This window comes from Nyctibius grandis, chromosome 14 (assembly GCF_013368605.1).
Source record: "Nyctibius grandis isolate bNycGra1 chromosome 14, bNycGra1.pri, whole genome shotgun sequence".
Lineage (NCBI taxonomy): Eukaryota > Metazoa > Chordata > Aves > Nyctibiiformes > Nyctibiidae > Nyctibius > Nyctibius grandis.
Genome location: NC_090671.1, coordinates 15,648,787 through 15,667,338, shown reverse-complemented (window position 1 = coordinate 15,667,338; position 18,552 = coordinate 15,648,787). Strand labels below are relative to the sequence as shown.

At 53.4% G+C, this 18,552-nt stretch overlaps 1 protein-coding gene across 1 annotated transcript in view; it reads left to right on the top strand.

The window, feature by feature from the left end:
• Window positions 1–1,895: 1,895 nt before the first annotated feature.
• The window catches only part of MN1 (MN1 proto-oncogene, transcriptional regulator), a 37,643-nt gene continuing 20,986 nt past the window's right edge, over window positions 1,896–18,552 (top strand). The window contains exon 1 of the mRNA XM_068412313.1: window positions 1,896–5,402. Within this exon, the coding sequence (XP_068268414.1) occupies window positions 1,979–5,402 (3,424 nt within the window). The 5' untranslated portion in view covers window positions 1,896–1,978. The remainder of the gene's footprint in view (window positions 5,403–18,552) is intronic.

Here is an 18,552-nt window from a genome sequence, read left to right as displayed (position 1 = left end):
TCGAGGTCTGCTGAGCCCCAGCTAATGGGTGGCGTTAATCACGTTAATCACCGTCCTGCCCTGCTGCCCGCAGCCCCAAGGGAAAGGCGGTGTCCCCGGGCATGGAGCCGTTCTCCGCCCACGGAGCGGGAGGGCGGCCCTGTGGGTGCTGTCCCCAGGCTCGAGGGGTGCTCCAAGCTCCTGCCCGGCGGCGGTGGGGCGCGGGGGGGCTGACCCCTCGGGCCCGGCTGCCCGCCGTCGGGGCGGCCCGGGGGCGCGGACCGGCCGGCTGTCCGCCGTCGGGGGCGGTGGCCGCGCTGAGCCGGGGCGGGCGGCAGGGGGCGCTGTGCCCGTTCGGAAGAGCCGGCTCCGACGGCGCGCACGCAGGCGCAGAGGGAGGCGCGGCGGCGGCGGCGGGAGCCCCGGGCCCGGCCCTGCCCCGGCCTCGGTGGCGTGCGGGGCCGCGGCGCGGTGGGGCGGGCAGCCGTCGGTGCGGACCGCTGCCGCTCTGCGGGGCGCGGAGGCCGGCGGGTCCCTCCCGCCGCCGCCGTTCCCGTCGCGAACGAGCGCGACTTCCCTTTATTCCTTTGTGCCGCTGTCGGGCCGCGCGCACTTCATCTTCTGCCCCGGTGCCAGCCCCCCGCCCTCCCTTGTCACTGTGCTAAGTAATAATTTCCATGTCCAATTCCATTTCTTCTCTAGTTCTGAAATCTCCAAGCCATCAGCAAGGAGGATAGCTCACATGAAAACTAATTACACAAAATCAATATTTAATCACAGCGCAGCATCCTGATCCTGCAGAAAAAAATCCCTTTAAAACTCTCCTGCCATATACAAATACTTCTCGGCCGCTTATTTATAGATCTCATTTTTTTGTGGGAGCAATTTTCATTTTTATTTTTTTAAACTATCGACATGTGCGATCCGTGAACACCCGAAGAGCCTTATCCTGCCGGCTGCTTTTAACCCCCGGACCTGATGGATGTTTTTTCCCCCGGCGAGGCCGGGCTCGGCCATCCCCGCTCCCGCTACCGCCTGCGCGCAAGCGGGGCGCTGGGCTGCCCTGCGCGGCTCCGGCTGCCGGCCCGGGCGGGGCCCACGGGGACCGGCTCGGGGTTTGCGGGCGCTGCCGGATCGGCGGGGCAGCCGAGCCGCTCCTTTTCCCAGCCCGGGACTGTCGGTCGGGTTTCAGGGCGGCTGGGAGTGCGGGACTGGGAGTGCGGGACTGGCCGTGTCCGGCGGGCGGCGCGGGTTCCCGGCCCGCGGGTCGGTTCCAGCCCCGGTGCCCCCCGCCCCGCCCGCTCCAGGACCCCGCCGCCGGCACCTCGGGGCTCCGCGGCCGCCCGCGCTCCGTGCGCCGAGCGAGCAGCGGCGCCGCCGGCCGCTGGGAGGGGGCCGGGGCGGGCCGGGGGCGCGGGGCCGGGCGGTGCGGCGGGCGGGGCGCGGGGCCGGGGCGGGCGGGGCGCGGGGCCGGGCGGCGCGGCGGAGCCACCTTAACGGCGAGCCCCGCCCCGGACCGCGCAGCGCTCATTGGCGCAGCCCCGATGGCTGAAATTCATCGCTGAAATGCAAAACTTGTTGCTGCTCCGCCAGCGCCGGGCGAGAGCGGGGGAGCGCGCAGGGGAGCGCGGCGCAGCCCTCCCAGCGCCCACACGCAGCGCCGGCCCCGCCGCCCGCCCCGGCCCCGCCGCCGCCGCCGGAGCCCTGCGAGCCGCGGGCAGCGCACGGCGGCCCGGCGATGCGGCGTGCAGCTCCCGGGCGCCGGAGCCTATGAGCGGCGGCGCGCCGCCCCGTCGGCTCTCGGGCAGCGCAGCGCGGCCGGCGCCGGGCGGCAGCGAGCGACGAGCCGGCGGGTGAGCGCGGGCGGGCGGCGGGGCCGGCGGCGCGGCGGCGCGGCAGGATGTGAGCGGGGCGGCGAGCGGCGGCCGGCGCGGCGGGGAGCGGGACGGCGGAGCGGCGCGGCGCGGAGCGGCCATGCCCTTCTGAGGAGCCGCGCAGGATGTTCGCGCTGGAGCAGTTCGAGCCCCAGAGCAGCAGCCGGAGCGGCGGGCAGGCGGAGCGGGGCTTCGGCCAGCCCGGACTGAGCATGAGCGCGCACTTCAAGGCGCCGGCCTTCCCCGGCGGCGGCCCGGCGGCGGCGGCGGCGGCGGCGGACCCGGCCCTGGGCGCGCTGGGCGAGCCGCCCCTCCTGGGCATGAACATGAGCCTGGCCGGGGACGCCTACGGCTTCCCGGGCCGCGGCCCCGCCGAGCTGCACGGCGGCGGCATGCAGCCGCCGGTGCACGGCTTCTTCGGCGGGCAGCAGCCGCACGGCGGCCACGGCGGCGCCCACCACCCGCACCAGCACCCTCCGCACTTCGGCGGCAACTTCGGGCCCGACCCCGGCGCCTCCTGCGTGCACGGCGGCCGGCTCCTGGGCTACAGCGGCGCGCTGGGCGGGCAGACGGCGTTCGCCGACGGCTACGAGCACATGGCCGAGGGCCAGGGCGGCGAGGGCTTCGGGCAGCAGCGCCCCGGGACCCTGCCCGACTTCCAGCACCACAGCGCCGGCGCCTCCAGCCACGCCGTGCCGGCGCCCTGCCTGCCCCTCGACCAGTCCCCCAACCGCGCCGCCTCCTTCCACGGGCTGCCGGCGGCCGGCTCCTCCGAGCCGCACGGCCTGGAGCAGCGGCGGCTCCCCGCGCAGGTCGGCGTGGACGCGCTGGAATACAATTACCCCGGCGACGGCCCCGCCGGCCACTTCGAGCTGCCCGTCTTCTCCCCGTCGGAGCCCGAAGGGCAGCTGCCGCACTACAGCGGCGGGCGGCAGGTGCAGGCGGGCAGCAGCTTCGCAGGGGCGCCCGCCCTGCCCCGGGCGCCGGGCATGGCCATGGCCAAGGCGCACCCACCGCAGCAGCACGGCGTCTTCTTCGAGCGCTTCGGGGGAGCGCGGAAGATGTCCGCCGGCCTGGAGCCGGGGGCCAGTGCTAGGCACCCGCTGATGCAGCAGCAGCAGCCGCCGCAGCAGCCGCCGGGCTTGCTGGCCAGACAGAACTCCTGCCCGCCAGCCATCCCTAGGCAACAGCAAACAGAAGCCAACGCTCCCAACCTGCAGGACAATGGGCCCATAATGCAGAACCAGCATGCACAGTTTGAATACCCTATTCACAGACTGGAGAACAGGAATATGCATCCCTACACCGACCCTGTGTTTAATATGCAGCACCCTCCTCCGCAACAGCCACCAAATCAAAGACTGCAGCACTTCGATGCCCCCTACGTGAGCGTCGCCAAGAGGCCGCGGTTCGACTTCCCCGGCAACCCTGGCGTCGAGCGCTGTGCCTCCTGGGGCAGCGGCATGCACGGCCCTGCCATGGAGAACCACCTCTCTCCGACGGCCTACCCCGGCCTGCCGGGCGAGTTCACCCCGCCGGCGCCCGAGGCCTTCGGGGGGCCGCTGCCGCACGGCGGCCCCGAGCACCCGGCGCTGGCGCAGCGCCAGAACGCGGCCCTGGTGATGAAGCAGATGGCCTCGCGCAGCCAGCAGCGCCTGCGGCCGCCCAGCCTGCAGCAGCTGGGGCACCACGGCGAGGTGGGCCCGCCCGGCGGCCTGCCCCCGCCCGCCTTCGAGCGGGACGCTGGCAGCGGCGGCCGAGGCTTCGACCCGCCGGCGCCGCACCTGGCCCCTGACAGCGCCTGGTTCGCGGGGCCGCCGCCGCCTGGGGAGCTGCTGCCGCGACGCATGGCCGCGCCAGGGCTGCCCTCCGAGGCGTCCCCCCACGAGCTGGGCCTGCAGCCGGGCAGCGCTGCTGTGCTCTTCCGGCCGGGCGCCGGTGGGCTGGGGCTGCAGGAGCCGCTGCGGATGGCGGGCGAGGGCCCGGCGCAGGCCCTGCCCTCGCCCGGCGTCCACCCGCCCTTCGCACCTGCCATGGGCGGCCTCTCGCAGCTGCAGTCTCCGGGCGGCGGCGTGGCGCTGCCCAGTGCCCCCACCGAGCGCCGCGGCCCTGCCGACTTTGCCACTCAGCCCGGGTTCCCCTTCGCGGCAGCGGCGCGGCAGCCGGCGGCCCATGGGGCCGCGCCTGCCCTCAGCGCCTCGCCGGGCGCCTACCCGCCGCCCCCGCCTGAGTTCCCTCCGCCGCCGCCGCCGCGGCCCGCCGCCAGCAAGCTGGGCGCCCTCTCGCTGGGCTCCTTCAGCAAGCCGGCCAGCAAGGACAACGTCTTTGGGCAGAGCTGCCTGGCCGCCCTCTCCACCGCCTGCCAGAACATGATCGCCAGCCTGGGTGCCCCCAACCTCAACGTCACCTTCAACAAGAAGAGCCCGGCTGAGGCCAAGCGCAAGCTCAGCCAGGCCGAGCCCGACCCGCCGCCGCCCGCCGCCCCGGACTACTTCCCGGCGGGGCCACCAGCAGGCGGGGGTGGTGGTGGCAAGGCGGGGGGCTCTGCCCCGCTGCTGCCCGCCGAGAGCAGCCTCTCGCCCGGCTACGCGCTGGAGCCAGCGGCCGGCGGAGAGGGGAAGGCGGGCGGCGGGCGGGGGCGGGGCCGCCGGAAACGGGACAGTGGGCACGTCAGCCCTGGCACCTTCTTTGAGAAGTTCTCGGCCACCGAGGGCGGTGGGGCTGGTGTCAGCCCGGGGCAGCCGGCAGTACCAGCGGCGGTGGGGGGCCCGCCGGGGGCCGCGGGCGCGGAGCGCGGCGGGGGCACCCCCCACGACAAGCCTCTGACCTCGCCCTCCTGGGGCAAGGGCGGCGAGCTGCTGCTAGGGGAGCAGCCCGACCTGATGTCCTCCCTGGACAGTGGCATCCAGAGCGTGACCAAGTCGGACGGCAGCTCCCCGCACGTGGACTTCCCTGACGAGGTCAGCACCAGCTACGGCAACGAGGACGAGGTGTCCTCCAGCTCCGACAACGCCGCCTCCAAGCCCACCCGCAGCCCACTGCTGGGCGGCTCACCCAAGCTGCCCCGCGGGGAGCACGCACTTCTCAACGGACAGAAGCCCCTGGCCCTCGGCCTCCTCACTACATCTACCTCGACCCCCGACAGCTACGGGCTCAGCACCACGGCGGGCACCCACCCCGGCACGCCGAGCATGGAGCAGGTGCGGACCCCCACGAGCACCTCGGCCCAGGACGAGATCCACCCCCTGGAGATCCTGCAGGCGCAGATCCAGCTCCAGCGGCAGCAGTTCAGCATCTCGGAAGACCAGCCCTTGGGGCTGAAGAGCAAGAAGGGGGAGTGCGTGGGGCAGAACGGGGACAGCGACCTGGGCAGCTGCTGCTCGGAGGGTGTCAAGGGCGCCATGAGCACCATTGACCTGGACTCCCTGATGGCGGAGCACAACTCCACCTGGTACCTGCCTGGCGAGAAGGCCCTGATGGAGGGGCAGGAGGAGGACAAGCCCATGGTGCCCTGGGAGAAGCCCAAGCCCCCAAACCCCAGCAAAGAAGGTATTGGTCGTCCCGCGCGGGTGCTAGCCTACAGCGGGGGACGGTGGGTTGCTTGGGGAAGGGGAGGTGGTGGGGCTGCGGCCCTGGGACGCTGGGCATGTGCTGGCATCAGACCTGCTCCAGCCCTCGTGGGGACCTTGGTGGGTGCCAGGCGCCTTCCCGCACCAGGCTGGGGCTGCTGGATGCTGTGTGGCTCTGCGGGGGCAGCCAGCGCAGGGACGGAGCGCCTGGGCCCCGCGGTGGTCTCTGCCACCAGCCCTGTCCCCATCACGCTCCTGGGGAGCCACCCCCCGAGGGCTGCGGCGGCGCTGGCTGGTGCAGGGCTCCCGGGGGTGCTGAGCAGAGGGGGGCTGTGGCATGGGGTGGGGGCTCCTGCAGAGCCCTGCTGGGCGTGGGGTGCTGAGGAGGGGGCTCCCGCAGAGCCCTGTGCCGGCTGAGCCTTCCAGCCATTTCCCCCAAACTGTTACAGAGATTTTCCTAAACCGTGAAGCCACGCGTTTGTTAGCGGTGCTGTCCCCCCCACCCCGCGATTCCAGGTATTTCCCTGCTCGGTTAAGAGCCTCCCAGCAGTGCGATACTGAACCAAAAGGCTCTTAACGTTTTTTTTGTTTTCTTTAATAGAACGGCAATTTAAAATAGGGCTCTGGGTCTGCTGGTATAAAACTTGCTTGGTTGACAGATGTTTAATTTCGACATTAGTTGTCATTTTTGATCCTTCCCCGTGTCCAGAGGGCATCATAATTCCCCAAGCTCAGGAAAAAAATATTTTAATGGAAAGCCCTCTATTGTAAAAGCTGTTTAAGCTAAAGATGATTATAGATTCAATTCATTTCTAGTTTATCTTATCAAAGCCATATTTTCCAAACTGCCTGACCGTGTGTGTATTACAATAGGTGCATGTGCGTGCTGTATGAATGCATGCAGGCGATTTTTTGATGTGCTGTGAGTACACGTGCGTAATTTAGGCAATGTAAACTCATTATTTGTGCCTAGGAAAGTTGATGTTTTGGTACTGCTGGCCTAGTTTGAAATTGTTTTCGTTACATCTGGTGGTACAGACTGACTTTTTACAGCCCTCCACATTTAGTAATTTCGCTGAGAAAGGTGGTGGGAAAATCAAAAGGGAGCTGGTTTGAAAACTGGGCGATTTCCTACCCCCAGTTCTGGTTGGCTTTCCAGCTTTGGCTTTCTGGAGCGTGAATCCTAGCCCCCACGGTTTGTCTCTTTGTTCATGTTTAATGCCCAGCGCAGGAGACACTCGTTTCAAGCGGGAGTGTTTAGCATGCACGGCAGACCCTGGGAAGCCCATCAGCATTCTCCATGCTTCACCCAGGCAAGGACATAAATTGGTTTGTTTGGGGCCCTTCTTTTCCATTTTTAAATGGAGTTGCACACAGCATCCTTCCTGGCCCCTTCTCTTTTATTGTTTCTTGTACACAACATCTAGATCTGACTGGATCAATAGCTAGTTAGCACAAATCACAGTTCCTGTCACTTCTACCTTGGCAGGCTCGAACACATATATACGTTCTCTCACAGCACACACGTACACACGCACCCCGGTACGTGTGCACTCTCACACACACACACACACACACACACATACAGATAAGCAGATCTGCACACCGTGCTGTGTTTAGAAATAGATTTTAAAAGAGTAGCTTATTCCGTAGATCTTCATTTCATGGATTAAAAAAAAAAAAATCCTGAGCAGTGATTTAATCCTGAACAGCGCATTTATTAAAAGTGTAATTTGGCTTAAAATTACGTATGTTTTGTGTATGTGTGTCATATGGAGCGATGCTTTCTTTAACGTCTTTAGCAGCACTCCTACGTTCACTTTGATCACCGCTATTCTTAGTAACATCTAGTGGAATAAGTAATTGCTTTCTGGTCGCGATAACCACAATGTTGCTGTTAAAACAGTTCATCACTTGGAAGGAAACCCTTTTAATCAGTGTTCCTATATAAGGATATGTTTTAGTATTTCAGAGGCTTAACATAAAATAGCAAACCAGTTTTACAGCAATGCATAGAGACACTCGTTTTGTTTCACACTTTAGTCACTTGAAGGGTTTGAATGGGCTGGTTCTTCGGATGAGGAAATTTGTATAGAGCAGCAGAGAATTGACTTTAGCTGTTGTTGGAAGTGATAAAGATACAATAGGTGAGACAAAACAGGCTGTTCTCCTTGGTTAGTAGAAATAATTTAACTTTACATTGCCATACCCCCAAGTGTTTGAAACTGTGTTTAAGCAAAGGCTTTATTCATCCAGTGACTGAGATTTTAAACCTTTTTAGTCGACTGGGATTTACATCCGTGGTGTTTGTTCCCGCGGTTCCCCGGTGTACGCGTGCAGGCTGCAGCCAGCGCTCCTCCCGACCCCAGGCAGTTCCTAAACGTGCTCGGTACCGCGCTGGGGAGTGCTCACCATTTCCTAGTGCTGTGCCGTATTATTAGGAGTGAGATTTGTCGTTAGACCCCGGTTCCCTCACCAACACGTAGGCATTGCTGGTGGGCTGCTTAATTACCCCTGCCACGGTGGGAGGCAGAGCGTGGGGTGATTTATTCCCATTGTGGCGCTGCCGCGGTCTGCGCCGGGCAGGGCGAGGGAGGGACGGCGGGTGTCGGGGCGGGTGCCCCTCGGCGGGTGTCGGGGCGGGTGCCCCTCGGCGGGTGTCGGGGTGGGTGCCCCTCGGCGGAGTGCGGGGCACGGCGTCCGCCCTCACGGCGCGGAGCCGCTGTCGGGACCCGAGGCTCCGGCTTCGCTGCCGGCCGTGCATGGGCAGCTGCGGGACGGACGGGCTCCCCAAAACGCAGCAGAATGGGGAACTTTTCCAATGCTCCGTTAATGCCCGGATTACCGGGGGAAACAACTTGTTTGAGTTGTTTTAATGGCTGGTCAGATTCCTTATAGCTCATCTCTTTTTTTTCTCATAGTAATTTGCTAATATCTAGCAATCTGTGTGAGCTGTGAGTTTGAGAGGTAGATGGGAGCAGATAACATTATTTCAGACGTGTGCTGTGTGTGCCCGTGTGACACGTACACACCGACATCATTTAGCGACAGCCTTCGGCGAGTTCTGTGCATTTGTTCACAGTTTGTTTCTGAATTTACCGTTGTTAATGCTGGCTGGACATTGCTCTCTGTGATTTTCCATAAGGAGTTTTCTCTGGTACATCGTTTCTTGTACTAACATGTTTTATGTCAAGTGGCTGATAGTTTGTTTTTTTTTCCCCAAAAAATGCTTTCTAGAATTTCATGTTTTCCTCTCCCGTGCAGCTAGAGCTGGGAGTGAGAGATAATAACGCAGAGGCTAGGGAGGTCGTGTTGACTTCCAACACCGCAGCTCTAGCTAACAAAGAATAACCAGATCAGATTCACTTAAAAACCCAGGGCCGGTTTAATGGGGTTTTGCTTTGCCTGGTTTGAACCACAACAATTTCCCTTTCAGTGAAATGTCGATTAGTATTCTCTAGAAACCCAGTAATTAAATGCTGGTGGGGTTTTGTTTTTAGTTTTTAATTGAAATTTTGAAGGTCCCGTACTGCAGATGTCAGGTGAAGATGTCAATACGTGACCTAGAACCACGCAGGTGTTGATTGGCAAAACGGGGAGTGTGTTCAGCTGCTCGGTGGCCGCTGGGCTCGTCCGTCCGAGCTGGTGGGCACGTGCGGCGCGGACGGTTAGTTTTCATCTTTGAGTTTCATTGTAACACCGAACCTGTCACTTGAATGAGCCAGCGGGCCAAAACTCTTGACGGAGCAGTGTGTAACGTCTGTGAATTACTACCAAATGCATTAACGAAGGTCAGATTGGGTCCAGAGGCGGCTGGGAGCCTTTGTTTTCTTTCTCTTCCTAGTGTGTTCTGCTGCGTGCTTTTATTTTAAATACTGCTAAATTCTTTTAGAGGCTTCACCAAGGGACCGGGCTCGTTTACTGAGACCAAGTTTGTCGGCTCTCTCATGAGGTATTTCAGACACATATCATTGAAAGCGATATGTGATTTGGAACGGGTTTGTGCTGTAGTGGCGGTTGTTGGAAATGAGTTCCCTGACGAAGCTCAGCGCACTTTGCAGCGCTGGATCTGTGATTCCTGATGCTGCTTTGTTTGCTTGAAAGGGCTCTTTAAACTTACACAAGGAATTTTAACGGTTAGTGAAAAAAATGCTGTTGCCTTTGCCAAGAAGTTATGTGCTATACTCTACAGATATGAAATACACATCTTTAATAGATGATCTGGGTTAGCGTGCAGATTTATGAGGAAAGAATACTCCCGTTGCATATCGTAGGAGAGAGTTCAGTGTGCATTAGATTTGGGTCTAATATGATCTTTTAAACTCTTCTGACCTGTTTAAAAAAAGAAAATTGAGAGGTTGCCCCTGCTTGGCTCAGCTTCACGTGAATGACAGTAATACTCTATTGTTTACTTTGACCACTATCATTTTCAATATTTTCTGCTAGAAAATGGTCCTGTTTAGAAATGTTTGCCTTTGTTTTGTAAACATTCTGCAGCCTTGTGTTTGTAGACCTTTGTGGCAAATATTAGAGAAGGCAAGGGGCAGAGTTTTCAATAATATTTACCATTGCTGCTGTAACGCACCAAGATATTTAATGCACAAAGTGTGTGAATTTCTTGGCATTTCAGTAACTACCACAGCCACTCTGTTTGCCTTTACATCCATCTGTCCATGTCTGTCTATTAATTTTTGGTCTTTAGATTTACCTGTTCTGCTCATTTTAGGGACAGTCTAGCTGTGTTTGGATTGATGCAGCTCACAAATTTGGGTTGTGTCCTGATGCTTTGTTTTACCCCAGTCTGTTATTTGCTAATGGCACGTTTAGTTGTGAGGTTGGTTTTAACAGGGTTGTTCTGTACACGCGTAGTGTGAGAGAGTGCATGAGACATGTTGGGGGATATATTTCTTGAAATTGGTGTGTGAATGTGCTTCAGATCTTTACATGTGATGTAAAAGGAAATGAAATAGACTTTATATATGAGCTTAGATGACAGCATAGGTTTATTCTGATCTGTGATGTATTACACCATGTCTGCTCTTAATTTTTAACGTGCAATACCTGTTTTTTCACCAGTGACCTAGTGGAATGCTCTGCCATAAAACTGCAAATAATTTTTTGCTAAAAAACATTATTAATCAGCAATAACTACAGATACAGTGTGTTGTTACTTGTATAGAGCGAAGGATAAGGCATTAAACAAAGTCTAACCTAGAAGTATATAGGCTGCTTTTATTTGTAACAGCTGACTCCCAGCTTCTGCAGTGTTCTGTACCAGGGAGAGGTTTTGGCACAGCAAAATGTCTTTATGTGGCCATATAAAATTTTAGTACTAGACAAATTACTGCACACTTTGTCTGTGGTTTCTTGTGTATTTCTATTAAATACAAGTGTGAGCAGGGTATCCACAGAAAGTGTAAAGCCAGCTAGGACATGAATCTTCAGATGGCCTCACACATACGCTTTTTTTAATGCTAAATTTGAAATATCATAAACAGTTTAATTATGTAATTCCTAGTGCACATTGAGAGTATCAGAAGAGACCAGTCGAGCTGTGGTCAGTGGGATCCTTCCCTGTTTTGTCACTAGCATAAACCAGACCGTCCTTACCGTGTTTGGGGTGGAGTGCTCTGTGTGCCGAGGGCAGCGGGCGCCGGGTGCTCGCCCGTCCATCGCGCCGCAGCTTTCTGTCAACCTGCTCGGGTTTTCCCATTGAAAAACCCAGGCCCTGGGAAAGAACAAAGTTTGCACCGGTAAATACATGCTTATAGTTGGCAGGACATTTTTAAGATTGATGTGTTGTTTTTTTTAAAAATACAGAATTATTCTTGTTTCATTTGTTTGAGGGGTGTTTTTAAAGGAGAGAGCTTCCGTTGATGGGGTATATTTAGAACCTGGCTCGCTTGTGCACTTCCTCAGCACCAGGTCTTGGGTGAGGGACACAGGGCAGGGAACACTATGGGAATTAAATGGGTGAAGCTGTGGAATCTTCCGGGAAATTCAAGGTCCGCCCTGACTTTCCTGATCTTGGTTAGGTTTCTCAGCTTTTAAAATGAATTTTTGCTGTTCTGCAGACAGACCCAGTTTGCACATAGTGATAACACGAGTAGCTTACGTAAAAATACCGACGTTCTTTGTAGTTAGCTGCTTTTCCTTTGCAAAGCATTTTTGTGTTGGTGCAGTTAAAATGGTATGAATCATTAGTGACCTTTTTTAATGGAAAGATTTTTTTTTTTTTTAAATTTAAATAAATTTTATGGATTATGTGCCAATGTTCCTAAGTCAAATACCTTTTAAATTTAAAGCTGAGAATTGAACAGCTGGAGGTCTAATCCATTAATTTTTACAAGCTGACTTTCTTAATACTTCAAAGAGAACATCTTAGATGATCGTGCTTTGCTGCCCCCCTCCTCAGCACCCCTTCATCTCGTCTCCCCCCAGTGCCCTCTCTTCTCAGTCTTCATGTTCTCATCTCCTGGCCAACGACAAAAGCGTATGTATGCGGGGAATGCATTTTCCTTAGTTGACGTAATAAGTTGTGAGACTTGATGATCTAGAAATGCACTCACTGAGTGTTGCACTTTTTATCTATATACTGGTGCAAAAAATATTGTGGTTACTGCTTTGCCAATAGTCGTCTTTCCCATACTTGGGTTATTTTTTGTCACAGCACAAGTGATGGTAGGAGTGTTGTGTTCAGCAGCCGTGTGTTCTGGGCTCGTGCCCTTCTGAGGCACCTGCCCCAAACCCAGAGCACATCCCTTTCCCGGAGGATTGTGTCGGTCCATGCTGGCCTGTTTTAAATAAAGTTTTTCTGACAATAACTGTTTTATCACATCTTACGATTTCACTCCCGAAGATGCACGCGTGTATCAGTCACGGGAAGCTCCTGAGAACGAACCGTTTCTCATCTCCGTGCTTAACTTCTGCCGGGAGTCTTTAGTTGTGCAATTTATGTCTGTTTGTTTTCAATTTTAGGAAATGTATTTGTGTCTGTTTAGTATTTTAACATAAAAACGCAGTGTATGACACTGCACTGTCTAAATTTTTATTAGCTTTTAAGATTTGTCTAGAGGAGGTTTTTTTTTTTTGGTAAGCAGAAATCTGGTTACATTTAAGTGCTGCTTTGATAGATTTTTTGGTTAAAATAGATACAGTTTATCTGAGTTCAAACACCAACACCACGTGTGTGAGCTCTGGAGGGCTACGGGCGTTCTCTGCTGCAGAGCGTTGTGCTGGGGACGGTGCCGCAGCCGCGCTCCAACGGCCAGTTCGCTTGGACTTGTGGATATTTATCTTTTTTTTTCTGTTTGGAGCTTTTAAAAAGCGAGATGAGGAAACGGAGCTGCTACCTTTTTTCTTTTACCTCTCTTACCTTCAGTTCTGGCTGCTGGGCCTTTAGGACTTGGTACTCTTGATCACAGCAAAGCCTGTAATCAGTCAGTAGTTGGGAGACAGTGGTTTTTTTTGTGGTAAAATGTATGTTTTCAGAGTTAAGCCCGCATTTAATTAATTTTTTGAATTAGTATTCACAAAATATTAGAAAGCATTTGTATTGCTAATAGAAAGATCATGCTGACGCTGAGGAAGCAGAGTTAATTGAAAAAGCAGCCATTTGTAAAGTGGAGAAAATTTTAAAACATTTCATACCCTAATTAAGAATATACTCCTTATTTAAAATTGAGAATATTAATTCGCTGTGTGAAGCAAATACACTAAAAACCACTGGAAACAGTCATATCCTTCCTTCCTCTTCTTTATCCTCTCCCAAAATGCAGTTTAAGAAGAAAGACATGACTTTTTATTTTTTTATTTTATTTTTTTTTTTATTAAAATGTAGCCTGAAACCATTTTGCTAGAAAGATGTAAATTGATCTATTAGCGTAGGAAATGAAGGCTGGACTGGGGTTATTATGGGGTCAGAATTTTAGGATCTCTTTCCTAGAGAAATCTACCAACTTTTTTTTTTGGGTATGTGGATATAATCTTCTTCTATAATGACATTTTAAAGCCTTTTGGTTGTGCATAAAAGAAGTCACGGGAAGCGGGGGATGCTGTAGGTGAAGGATGTCGAAGAGACGCAGCTGCGAATGCATTGCAAGCAGGGCCGGTCCCCGGGGAGCGGGACTGAGCCGTCCCCCCATCGGCTGGGGGGATGCTCCGATTGTCTGTCGGGGGACAACAGGAGAGGGAGCGTCTGCCTGAGCCGTCCTGTCTCCTGGCTAGATGGCACAGTCGGTCAAGGCGTCACCCTTGTGCTTATGGAGACTTGGGTTTACGTTTGATTTAGATCGCAGCGGAGTCCGTATTCAGGTCCCACTCTATTATTATTTTTATTATTTAAGATCGTATTTATTGCACCGTAAATTGACACGGTGCTTTAGAAACCTGGGAGACATTCCCACCGCTAAAGATTTACAGTCCAAATGAGATAAAACAGATGTGGTTTGGCCACGCGGCTGCCAGTTTGCCAGAGGCTCGCCCGTCCCTGGTAAACCAGCAGCTGCGTGGCCAGACGACGCCGGTGCCACCGGGGCTTTGGCAGAGGGTGCTGGTGGGATGCGCGGTGGGGGCCCGCGCTGGCAGAGCCAGAGGGACCCTGGGGACGAGTCAGGGCACTTGGGTGCCCAACGAAGGCTGGCGCACCGGGATCGAACGTGCGACCAGGGGTCTGGGTGCGGTTATGCGTAGGCGGGGGGAGTGAAGAGCTGCGAGTGTCTTGTCCCACTTGGTAATCTCATTTCTGCGTCGGTTACGTCTTCCTCCGGTGCATATGGTGGGCACGGTGCAGCTGTGCTGCCCTCCTCGGTGCAGCATTTCTCCTCTCCTGGAAAAACAACAAAAAATTCCACTTACAGCACTTCTGATCCAGCGTGTGAGTGAATTCCTAAATGAATTTCTCAGTCTGAGCAACCGGAAAAGAAACCAAAATGATGTGGAAGTGGTTTGATGCGAGGTGGGTTTTCATCTCCTCCAGATGCCTGGGGATGGAAGCGTCACCACAGGTGGGCTTCTCCTCTCCTCCGGGCGAGGGGAGAGGAGGATCCTCCCCGAGCAGGACCTGACCCCGAGGTCTGAGCTGTCCGGTACGTCACAGCACGCTGGTATGGCTTAAACACAGACCGGTACTGATGTAATATTGCTGGAAAGAGGGTACCCCTTAGGTGTGTAAGGCAGTCAGGTAACTTTCTGCATCTAATATTACAGGTATTTTTGATCTGACTCACTTGTTCTGTTAATTTTTATTAGTGCCAAGATGTCAGGCTGAAAAACTTTTTTTGCCTAGTCTGAAGAGTAGCCCAGATTTCAGCCCAAATACAGTTTTATACGGAAGAAAATAGTAAATGTGCTTATTGTTTGTATTCTCCACAAAAAAAAAGGAATTTCCCAGTAAGCGTAATAAAAATTACCACAATCTACGAGACAATAATTCTGAAACACTTCAAAAATAGTATTATCATTCAAAGTGCAAAGCAGCTGGTATTTCATGACGGAACAGATTTTATTGTCGCTGGATATAGGGTCAAACACTTGCAACACATTCTTGATTTAAACAAACCAAAAACACAAGTGCTTTTGTGAAGATAAAATCAGTATGATTATTTTTTTTTTTGCTGGATGCTGTAGTTCCCTTTGCTACCTCTAAATATAGGCACATGCTGTTCTTTTTGTGCTGGGAGAAGCAGCTAGCATCCCGCTCCCTGTGCTCTCCGTACCATGCCGTCGTTCTAGTGCAGAAGCAAAAACCAACTGCAGTCTCACACTAGCTGTTCTGAGAGAGGCAGATCACAAAAAAAAAAGACTAGCAAACGATGTCTTCATTCTGGTTCTTTTTTATTATCATTATTTGCCATCAATGGGAAGTTTCATACCGTCGTCTGTTAACTTGTACTGTCTGCAAAATGGGTGTGAATTGAGACGGCTCTAAAACCGCGCTGGGTGCAGGGGCTGTTGCCACGGGGGAAGCTACGGGGAGCTCAGCGGTGGCCTCGGTTATTTATTTATCTTTGCTTTTAAACTTCCTGCATGCAAAGTGGTATTATATATTACATGATAAAGTGATTTGTCCTGTGGATGAATCAACTTAGTGTCCCGTGTCCTGATCTTAGTTGCTGAGGTGCTCATGGGTCCCGGGGGTGCCGTGGCCCGGGCTGCGCCGGGGTCCCAGCGCCGGCTGGGTGCCGGCTGCCGCGGTGCCGTGGGAGTCTGGCTTAGGGGCTGACAGACACCGCTCTGGAAATGGGGGGTTTTTAACAAAGCAATGAAGTTTTACTCCAAATAATTGCCCAAATGCTCCTGTGTTTTGTGTAGCTTTTTCTAGAGTGGTTTATACCAACGATGCCGAAATATTTCGGTTACGGAATAGATGAACAATCTCTTCCTTGCATCAGGCAAGTGTGGGCTTCAGGAGCTGGAGAACAGGCAGTTGGGGAGATCGTGATACAATTAGGTTTTTATGTCTACCTATTAAGCATAATGGAGGGTTGGTTGCTGGCCTTAAATTTGGGAAGAGCTTACTGTAAAGCTTAGAGCAGAAGTAGATTCCTGTAATTACTGCTTTGCAGTGAGGAGTACGGCTAGGTAAAAGGAATAAAAACTTTTCATTGTCCAATTGTGTTTCCATAACTGCTGCACTTTTAAACATCTGTTTTGAAAGATAAAATTTTTTGTTATACTGATTTTCGGAAGTAAGCTAATAAAAGCCGACACAGGAAAAAAAAAAGAGGTGAAGAGTGTCAAATGAAGAATGCTTAGAAAATATACAGCTTTAACTTCTTTTGTGAGTCCTGCTATGTTATTTGTAGAATCAGCTGGTTGGTTTGTTAAACTCAAGGCCAGTACACTGTCTGGGTTTGTGTTTACTTGAGTTGAGATATTTGATGACAACATTTAGAATTTTAAAAACTTTGTATTTTATGTTTGCCTTTATTTGTACTAGATTAAGCAAACCTGGTAAGACTTGGTTCAGTCAGTTCCGAGTCTGCTTTTGCTTTTACTTGACTTTATTCTTATTGCCTGATGGCAGTAGATCAGGCAAACTTGGATCATAACGTCAATTGTTTGAAATTATTGTTTAGATTCGGTTTCAAATGGTATGAAACTATTTGTAGTGAGGAATGAGCATTTGTTTATGATGATAAAAATAGTTTTTCATAGCCTACATTTTTTTTCACTGTATGTAATAGTAACTGTTATAGCTCAGAATATCCCTGCGCAGTTTTTCAAAGTGGTAACGCGGCACCGCTTTGCTCTTTGTATGTGTTCGGGACCGTGTGCTACGTGGAAGAGGAGCTGTTTCTGCTTCACACAAGGAAGGGGGGGAAGACCAAATCTTTTCTTGTCCCCTAGGAAAAAAAAAAACTAAAATACATACTTTTTCCTCTCCCTTTCAAAAATTTGGCTTACATCTTTTAAGATGGAGGGTTTTTTCCTTTCCTTTTCCTGCCATCTTTTAAGATGTGCTGTACTTGCCTTTCTCCTCCTTTTTGTGGAGGTTCTCTTGGAATCTGTTTTAAGGGGTTATATTTGAAATGTTCCTGAAGGCTGCTCCTGCCTTCCGCAGTGGTCTGGCCCAAACAGAAATGTGAAAAGTTCCCATTACTGAGCTGCAAAAGAATACTGTAAATGGCTTATGCAGAAAAACCATTTAGATAAAAATGCAATTTTCCCTTCCACATACACTGCTAAGAATTAATAGCACATTCTTCCTAAATGGGTACTTCTATATTATATTTTCACCTTAATGAAATTCTTTCCTAAACAGGAGTGTTTAATTTAACATTTTAGAGCAAAATTGATCTGTCTTTATCCTCGGTGCTTCCCTCCCTTTAGTTAAGTCTCACTGAACGACCGCTGTGGGCTGTCGAGGTACTTCATGGGAAATAGATTGTTCAGAGGCTGGTGCCGCAGTTTGACTCTCCATCCCTTCGCAGGGCATATGGCACAGGGCGCTTCTTGCCCTCTGCACATCTGGATTCGTGCTGTGCGATGGGGCAGCCTGTGGTGCGCACGCCAGCTGTGCTCTCCCTGGCTCTGCTGCTCGGCCTGTGGCCACCACGCAATGGAGGCACGAGTACGTCACGTACCGGGTCATTTTTGCCAGAAATACTCCAAAAGGGAGGACGGCCAAGCCCAGGGTTACGTGGCCGCGGCGTGCAGTGAGAGCTGCATGTCCCTGGGGCTTAGTCCCGGTGGGACACAGTGCACAGCTGGACCTGACTTTGGTGACGGTGCCTTCTGTCCCTCTGCGGCGTTGGTGCCTCCTTGCTCTTTGCCTTTTGGAGCGATTGCATCTCGCACAGGCCCCGGTGTGCCCCTGGGGAGCTGAGGTGTTTTTCCTTCCCCCTGGCAGCCTCTCCCGACGGGCAGAGGCGGCTCCGGTGGCCGTGAGCTGTGCTGGTCCTTCCCTGGGCGCAGGCGAGCGTGCTGGGGCCATCGCAGCCTTCCCAGCAAGCGTGCCGTAGTCCTAAACAACCCATCTCGGGCAGCAGAATACCAAAGCACAAATTCACACTTTTTAACGATTTCCTTTTTAATAAAAGGATTTTAATATAATGGTGAGGACAAAACCGTACTGTAGGAGTAGGGCTAATAGAAAGATTCCTGCTTTAAGCAGCTATTCACTGCTGAGTTTCAGTGGGGAAAATGCTTTTATTAAATAAATTGTTTGGTGTTTTCATAGCGTTGGTAAAATGGTTCCCACGTATAAGCAATACTCGTAACGATGGAGACACGGATAGGAGTTGATACAACTCAAAGTCTCCGTGTTCAAAATAAAAATTACTTTGGCAGTAATGCTGAGCAGCCTTTCGCATCATTTTTGTGACAAATTACTCTTCAAGGGTCTCTGTGCCAAGGGTCTCTGTGCTTGGGATATCCCCCAGAACGTGAAATACGGGAAAAATGTAAGGCCTTGTTTTCTCAAAGCAGTTCTGATGCCTGTAAAAGCACTCTGGAGCTCTTCTCTGTAATACTGTCTGAAAATGTATTTTTTGGACACCTTGGTTGAAGCCAAAATCTATCTGGGCTATCACAGCCATCCTGCATCGGGGTTTTAACGGCTTTGTTACCCAGACGTTGCTTCCCTGCCTGTGTTCAATGGGTCTGAAGATCCCTCAGCGAGTAGTTAC